Below are 8,707 nucleotides of genomic sequence, written 5' to 3' on the forward strand. Positions count from 1 at the left end.
GGAATGAGTAACATCTGTGAGGCATCAGCATGGTGTAAAGGGCAGTCAGATCCATGCAATCAGCCCTTAAGGCAGAGACACCTAAGCTCAGCAGCATGAGATCAAAGCTTGGGAAGCCCTGGGGCACCCTCCCTTTATCTAAAATATAAATAAATCAAGGCATAGCAGGCTAGTGATGGGGTGATTGCCCAAAGAGAGTGAAGTTGACAAGGACCGAGGGGACTCCAGGGGCAACCTGGCCACTTCTAGAGTGGAACCCAAATTACACTCTGTAAAAAGTGAAGTTATGACACCAAGGGTAAAACCCCAACCCTTTTGAAGTTAGTGGGAGTTTTTCCATTACACTAGTTTAGTTTCTGCACAAATTTCACTACATACATTTCTCCCAATTCCTTTTACCAAAGCTATCTGCAGCAGAGAAGTTATAAATGGATTTCTTTTTATAGGTTCTAATAACTTTACAACTTTAAATATCTGCTATTTTCTTTCAGGGGTATTTTCTTTGGACCAAAAATTTCTTTCGTGGTTCCTTGCAACAGAGAGTGATGAACATCATGTGAACCAGTGATGACGATATATGGACTTAACGGAAGAATAATACTGCATGAAAAAATTCTATTCCATTAAACAGCCCTAGTGCGCCGAGCCTTACTGTACAAAGTAGAACAAGCTTCCTTTTCAAAGACAGATATAGCCTTGAAGTTTTAATACTAAAAGCTCTCCTTTCTAACTTGGTAGCAACATTGATTTTTCAATGGAAAAAAACAAGAAGGGGTGCACTAGAAACTTCCATTCACTATTGTTCTGATACGTAAGATCACCATTCTTTAAAAATCTCCTGCTGTCAATCTGTATCTTAGCAAGAAAGATTTTTAGGACCAGACTGCCGTTTACTGTAGCCTGGAGCTTCATTTGCTAATACTAGAGGACAATTTCAGTGGCATCACAACAGAGCTCTAAATTCACAAGGAGTTATCCATAATTGGGGTCCCTAGCATTATTAATTATCAAGATTTTAAAAACTCATGTTTGCACTATACAGCTGCTATAAACTTAACAATTTAAAGGAGATGTATTGTGCGGGGCTTGATCAAGTCTGCTATAGGATATGGAAATAGACTCCAATAGGACTTGGATTGAAACCCATTTGAACTATGGTACATCTCAGTAGCGAAGATACAGAACTACCATTTTGTTTGAACAGCTCTTTAGGAAGACAAATACAATTAGAACTCATGAAAAGAAGTTTCATTCTTTTCTTTGTTTTGTTTTTAAAAAGAAAAAGCTCATTAAAATTAAATGAAGTGCCTCTCAGCAAGTTGATCCTCTCTTCCTCCATGCTAAGCTCTTACTGATGCCAGTGGCAGATGCAAACAAAGAGAACAGTTTCTGAACAGCTCATTTAATTCAAGTTATTGAAGCGAGAGCCTCACTTCAGCTATCAGAAATACTTTTCCATTAACAAAAATAAAGTACTCTCCTGAAGCTATCAAGTTAGACAGACGAGGGAGAAAAAAAGAAGCCTAGTGCAGAATATCTTTACATAGCTATTTCATGTTGCTATCCTTTTCAAAAACACTTTCTGTAGTATAGTGTGCAATAATCATGGTATAAGTTATAAGCATTAGTAAGTGCTACTACCAAATAGATAAACATACTTTACTCTTACACAAAGAGTCTGTATGATGTGCAAGTACATTATAAAAAACACAAAAAACAAACAAAAGTGTTTGTAAGTCTTACTATCTTACTACTGCTAACATTATTGAAAAACTACATTCTCTGCCAGTGGTGATGCAGTACCAACTGGCAAAAAAAGTTGGTTTGCTGAAGTATATGGAAGTGATAATATACTTATGTAGTAAACCAACTTTCTAAGTTGTTTGTATAAAGTATTTTCAAAATTACTTAAAGCCATGCTTGTCTTACACCTAGTAATTTCACAACATAAGATTTTCTTTGTTCATTTTCTTCCCTATTGCCAGATCAAATTGACATTTAAAAGCAGACTACCAAATCAACTCTAGGCTAAGTCCAGGGATAAATACGCTTAAAAAGAATTTCAGCAGGTGCAAAAAGCCCTGGTAGGAAGTCAAAGACTGCTTAGAACTTTGGAGGCTTTCTTGCCAATAATCATGGCATACTGCTTAGTCCTCCACTTTTATGTTGCAAGAACAAGGCCTTACTTGCCCCTGTTGCTTGTAGCTGTCCAAAGCACTAGCAGCAGAATGGCAGACCTGACAATTTAGTTAATTGGACTATTTTTGAAAATTTTGTTGCAAGCTTCTTCCTTCTGCTGCCAGTTTGCAGATTCTCAAAGCTATCACCACATTACACATGCAACCAGTTAAAATGGCAGGTACTGGCCTTAAATTTAGGATTTCTCTCCCTGTCAGCCAAAGAAAATTCTGCTTGCCACAGTTAAGTACACAAAAATAATTTAAGCCTTAACAAAACACAGTTAAGATATCATAGGTTAGATGCACCTTTTAGGATTCTTCTTACCAGGCTGTCTAACTTGCTCTGTAAAAAGAGACCAGTTTTCTCTCAGTTGGATGGTGCATTTCAAGGGTCATAATTGGATACAATTAGCTTGCAATCTTTAAGCACTTCATATTACAATAAATGCATGCACAAACATGTTTAGTGAAGAGATGCTTGAAATGTACAAACACTGACTTCAGCTAAATAGCACTGTTCAGCTTGAACTGAAGCCAGCACCGCAGAACTTTAATGTGGAAATAGATAGGACACTGAAAAAGTAAAGAAATTCCATTATTTAATAACTGCAGTGAAAGATATTGTTTTGCACTTAGTGATGACGACTAAGTTGTGAACAAAGCATAACAGGTGAAGAGGAGGCGGGGAAGGAGGAAGAACAAAACAGAACCTTAAATCAAACATCTAATTAGCCTGATGCTGAGCAGAAAGAACAATTTTTTTGATTCCAGCAAGAGCTTGCTAAAACACCTATGTGTAGTACCAAGAAAATATGTGAGTTTTAAATACAAAAATGGTCTTTTTTCTTGCAGAGAAAGTGGCTGAGACTTGGTTAGGAAGTGATATCCAATATGACTATCAAGCAAATCTAGGGGGACACAGATGTATCCTGAGATAGATACTAGTACCTCTTTGCTCCTTCCTCATACACACAGGAGTCAGTAGGCATCACAGAGGGAAAAGCACTTCAACTAGATCCTAATGTTTCCGTCTTAAGTGGAACTACAGAATGTTTAATATCACTGGTAACAAATGCTGTAGAACAGAGGTGTCCAACCTGCAGCATGAGTGTTACAAGTGGCATGTGACGACAAACAGCTCTGCCAGGGAGCAGGGGGCATAGCAGAAGATTCAGCAGGGAACACAGGGTTGAGAGCAGAAAGCAGGGTAGCAGATTGAACAGGGGAAGAGGATTGGAGTAACTCTTGTGGAGGATGCGGGGCTAATTTGTGGCATGCATGGCACAAGGGTTGGCCCCACTGCTTTAGACAACTAAAGAAAAAAATATACAGTGTGCAGATTTCAGTGATGTACCTGAAGATTTGTTACCTTCTTGTGTTTATAGTTTTAGTTATTGCAGGCTTCAATGGAACAAGAAATGAAATGAATTAACATACTACAGACTGCACAGCAAAAACTCAATTCTCCATTCTTCAATGTAAGATCTACAACACAGCATATTTTTATATTATAGATAGACAGAGATAAATGGAGTAGCAGCATTCAGAACCTCTTTTCGAAGGAGAACAGATCTATACTTAGAACTGCAGGTATTATAACACTAAATAACCAACAGTCCTAACAATAACCTCTCTTCTACACTGGCAGGAAGACCTTAAATATTGGCAGTTCATATCCCAAAAGATAAGATAATGAAGAGATAAATCTAAAAAAAACCCAGCATGTCAGTTTTAGTAGACTAGGAGTTATTCAGACAGTTATGCTTATTATTAACTACAAGTAGAACTTTTTCATGATGTCCAGCGCAATTCTATTATGGCCTTTTATCTTAAAACACTGTTTTCTAAATGCTGCAGCAATATTGCACTGTGATTCTTTCTAAACATATTTCAAACATTTAGTATAGTTCTATAACTGAAGAACACAATGAACATTTAATAGTAATAAATATATATTGACTAATCTCAAACTATGCAGACACGGCAACCCACTAAATAAATTCCAAACACACCCACTTCAGCAACAATATCAATAATATTTATTTAAAATATTTTTGCCAAGGAAATTGCATTTTAGAGGAGGCTGTTTTCAAATGAGTCAGCAAGACCATGAAAAATAAGTCAGAGACAATTCTCTGAAAAAAATTTACAAAGAAGGCTTCTGTATGTCAAAAACAGTCTTTTGATTTGTAACAAGTCTTAGTCCCAATTTTTTCTATCCTAGTGAACACTACTATCCATCTTTAGATCTGGTTTGTTCTTGTCATTCTTCACTGAGTAGATGAAATATGTTAAGGTGTCCTTTTCATTCACTGGAATTGTCCTAAAATGGCAACCAATTATCTACAAAGAGAAAGTTCAAGGAAGTTAAATAGCCATTTGATCATATAAGTCAATACACTCACAATTGCCACATGCAGAAACTAAGGTTAAAAATTAACTAACAGAGTTGACATATTCCTTTAAATGAAAAGAAAAGAAAAAAAAAGAAAAAGCTTTCATCAGGCAGGTGAAAAATAGAACTGGTAAAGACATATGACTCAGGCTGCTGGACAGAGGCAAAATAAGTAGGCTGTGAATCACTGCATTATTGAGAAGTATATTCTAGTAGGGCAGCCAGGGTCTGATCCAGCAAAAGCCACTGTTTCCTGAGCTACAGGAAAAGAATGTCCCAGCGTGAAGGAAAAAAAGAAAATAAAAAAGGACAGGGCCGGGGGGGCAAGATGGACACGACGACACACAACAGGGAAGAAAGAGGGATAAAAATCCCCAAAAGATATCTGTGAACAGGTTCAGTGCTAAAAGCACAGAATAGAAAAAAGGACAAGAACTGTGTTAGTAAAAATGGAGCCCCAAGAAGGTGGTTGCGTAGAAGAGGCCCTTCTATTTCTTCCTCTATGCAATGGAACTGTTACAATAGTGGAATTTCAATGTCTGTTACAACCTTTTACAAGAGATACCATTTAATTTCCCCCCCACACAAAAAAAGCCTCTCTAGTCACTTCGGAGTATTGAGAATTTTACTTGGTATTACTTTAGGCTGCCAGTTTCAAGAAACAGAGTAGTCTCAGGTACTTTCCCTGTTTCTAGTTGCTAATTTCTTGGTTTTACAATTTTACTCTTTCCCCTGATGGTGTGTAAAATACCCACATAGACACAGGAAGTTTACAGAAGGTTCCCAAAGAGTGAGAAAATAAGATTATTTTTGTAATCAAGTGAACGAGTTAAGATATAGTTGCATGTAAAAGCAGGAAATTCTCATATCCGTCTAAAAACATTAAATTTCACAGTTTGCTTTAAGATGAAAGCCAGAGTTGGCTAGTAAAGGGGCTATTCTGCATTACAGCACCTGAGGACTCAATGAACATGTTCTTTAAGACCCAACTTCATCCCCAAGAACCTAACTTATTTTAATTTGTAAAAACAAGCCACTTGTGCCTTCATTCCAGTTTTAGTTACACCAATTTAAGTGAGCACCCTACTCTTTTTTAAGTCACAGGTGAACAGGAAAGTACCGAGTTTAAACTCATACTTAGCTGCAAAAACATTGAAAGTACTCTATAATTTTACAGCGGTCTTGAAACTTGTACTTAGGAGATCTACAAAACGCCCGCACATAAATGTTATAATACAGCACTGAAGTAGCCTAAGAACTAAACATGCATCTAAGTTTTTAATAGGGAAGCAGAAGTTGTCAGAAGAGGTATTTAAATGAGCATTCTAGGACTGCATGCCAGGAGTGCAAAACTGAAGACATTAAAAGAACAAGTCAAGTGAACAAAACTGAAAAGCAAAAAGTGTTCTGCAATATTTTAAATATGGAATATTGATCTTTTTACCAAGTCAGACAGACTTGTTATTCTCACAGAAATTTCTCTGTTTTATTTTGTAAGCTTGTATTCTAGGCTTGTAAGTGGAAACATGAAATAGGATATGCAAGTTTCACATTACCTTACCATGATCCCTTCATTAAAAACACAGTAAAAACTTTAGGGCAGAATAAGTGAACCTCATTCCACTGTCATTCCTACGGAAATCTATAGGCTTTATAGCACAAGCGAGGCCAAGTATTCAGAAACATATAGGATGCTTCTCAATGCCACAGTTCCAATTCTGCACCTGATTCCAGGTTTCTTTTAAAAGTACCTAGTTCTAAAAATCAATTCCTCTAAACTGAACTTTTACTTATGATTTATTTTGATAACCCCAGCTCTGTTGGCCGTGGGGCTGGGGACAGAAAAACCAGGTCAGCAAGAAACTAAATGAATGCTTTCTTTTTGTTGTCAAAAAAATCCAGTCCACTTGTTATCTTTATGTTAGAGAAAAAGCTTTTGGAACAGGATCTAATCCAATTATAATTCAGTAGTTGACTGAATTTTGTAAACTTACATCTGTCAATTACAGAGGCTGTTATGTTAATCTGTACGGATATTCTCTACAAAGGTAAGGATATATTACTTGTCCTATGGTTCACCTTTTCCAGAGATTCACATATTATAGCAAGTTGCATTGCCTGCTACAGAACAGATGTTCATACCTACTTCAACAAGCTGTGCTTTGTTGAGTCCTGGTCTAGTCTGTAACTTGAAGTGTCTTTTGTACCTTCGAAGCGTGTTTACTTGCAACTGATATAAATCAACCTAGGAAAAAAGAAACAATGGCATTAAATAATCATTAAATATGGCAACTGAAATGAAGGCAGAAGACACGTAGTATGTACTGTCCTTCTGTTCCAAGCAGCCTTTAGTATTCCGCCCAAAATAACATTCTGAACTGCCCTCTGAAACAGACTTGGAGGTGAAACTAGTAGATCACTGGCACAGAACTTTTTCTTCCCGGAGATGGTAGAGATTGCATTGGGCACTCATTTCTTTTCCCATCAGTGAAGTCATGAGCCTCTCTGGTGCAGCGCCCAGACTGGGGGTGCGGGGTGGCAGGGAGAGAGGAATAAAAACACCTTTGGGTTTTCTGGCACCGTCTAAACTGACAACTGTAGCTTTTAGAATGTGGGTCTGAACTAAGCCTCCTTTGCAGGAGCAGATGCGGTAAGCAGTACATTTGTCACTATTATTTTTTTTGTCCTTCACAAGAGTCGGCAGCAGATATCAGCTGTGGCAAGAACTGCTGATCCCATAAAATTTGAAAGAGAGAACTGGCTTGTTCAGGAACTGTGGTCCCCACGGTGCCAAAATTGCAGCCCTGGGATTCAAGAGGATAACTGCAAAGATAATTGTGGGGAGGACCATAAAAAACAGTCTCTAGGAACTGAGATAAGACCTTACAGGACTCAGAATATTCCAGGACCTCTGACATCTTCACCAGAGGCTTAAAAAAAAAAAAAAAAAATGTGTTTTCCTTCCTGTCAACCCAGAATTCTTAAGCAAAGTGCTGGCAGTGAAAAGGCCTTATGGACAAATGCATTACGGGAACTTAAAGGAACAAGTTCTGCAGCCAAATCTTAAAAATGCTATTTGAGATCTTTGATACCTCGAACAGGCAACCTACCCTCCAGCTTAGTGCACTTATCCAGGGCATTAAAAAAAAAGGGTATTTCATACCATCTGAAATGGGAAACAAAAAGGTGCATATACGTTTTAAACACCACTTTTGTATATGGGACGTGCCAGATCAAAGCAACCACTTCCCCAAAAACTGGAATTTAACAGTGGCACTACAGTACATACTTTTACATTTAAGATTTAACTCTACTATGCTTTTATGTATGACACATATATCTATTCTAAGTGTTTTTTTAACAGAATGGAGCAACTTCTGACTGTTCTGTAACCATCCTGGTAGGACAGGGGGACAGTTAAAAGGTGATAAAATATTTTATACACTGAAAATATAAATGCTTGGCTCATGGTTCAGTAACTGCCTGACTCCTGTGGCCCATGGTTCAGTAACTGCCTGACTCCCGCTGAAAAATGGTTCTGCTACTATGTGGCTAAGCACGTAACTCCAATACTAGGGATCTGGGGAGAAAGGTAAAATGTTTCAGAATCAAAACTGATTTACGATTTAGGTTAGGCTTTATTTCCAGGAGAAGTATGATGAATAAAATGGAGAAAACAAATATTCCTTATGTAAGCATCTTAGAATATATCATTCTAACATACACAATGAATACAGAAGCATAGCCATAAGAAATAAGTTATATTTTTGTGACTAAAGCATGACAATTAAGAATCAGTTTTACATGGCAACCACATAAATAACTAGGCAGGTACCTCTGGAGTGTCAATGTCTTGCACTGGCGAGTCACCATCATCATCACTGCCTTTTCTCTTTCTTCTGTTTCTCACGCTCTGAATTAAGTTTTTGTGAAAGTCGCAAATATAAAGATGCCTTGCCTAAAATAAAATTAGAAAAAGCCATGTTTTCCACGATTATTTTGCCAGGGTTTGGACACGTGCGGTCACACTCGGCAGCGGCAGAGCCATCGCCAGGTCTCGTGGCCTGAACTCGGGGCGGAGGAGAACTGCTGGTCCCGGCCAGACCCCCCCCTTTCCCCCTCCGCGCTGCAG

General features: G+C 37.9%; 2 protein-coding genes across 2 annotated transcripts in view; one reads left to right on the forward strand and one right to left on the reverse strand.

Annotated features, from left to right (window-relative positions):
* SCRG1 (stimulator of chondrogenesis 1) overlaps positions 1 to 982 on the forward strand; it is a 58,124-nt gene extending 57,142 nt beyond the window's left edge. The window contains exon 3 of the mRNA XM_025202407.1: positions 492 to 982. Within this exon, the coding sequence (XP_025058192.1) occupies positions 492 to 546 (55 nt within the window). The 3' untranslated portion in view covers positions 547 to 982. The remainder of the gene's footprint in view (positions 1 to 491) is intronic.
* Positions 983 to 2,762: 1,780 nt separating this feature from the next.
* The window catches only part of SAP30 (Sin3A associated protein 30), a 9,790-nt gene continuing 3,845 nt past the window's right edge, over positions 2,763 to 8,707 (reverse strand). Inside the window, exons 3-5 of the mRNA XM_025202410.1 lie at positions 8,411 to 8,533; positions 6,722 to 6,820; positions 2,763 to 4,523 (exon numbers count right to left, since the gene is read on the reverse strand). Coding sequence (XP_025058195.1) covers positions 4,401 to 4,523; positions 6,722 to 6,820; positions 8,411 to 8,533 — 345 coding nt within the window. The 3' untranslated portion in view covers positions 2,763 to 4,400. The remainder of the gene's footprint in view (positions 4,524 to 6,721; positions 6,821 to 8,410; positions 8,534 to 8,707) is intronic.

The sequence above is a fragment of the Alligator sinensis genome, unplaced genomic scaffold (assembly GCF_000455745.1).
Source record: "Alligator sinensis unplaced genomic scaffold, ASM45574v1 scaffold211_1, whole genome shotgun sequence".
In the NCBI taxonomy this organism is placed as follows: Eukaryota; Metazoa; Chordata; order Crocodylia; family Alligatoridae; genus Alligator; species Alligator sinensis.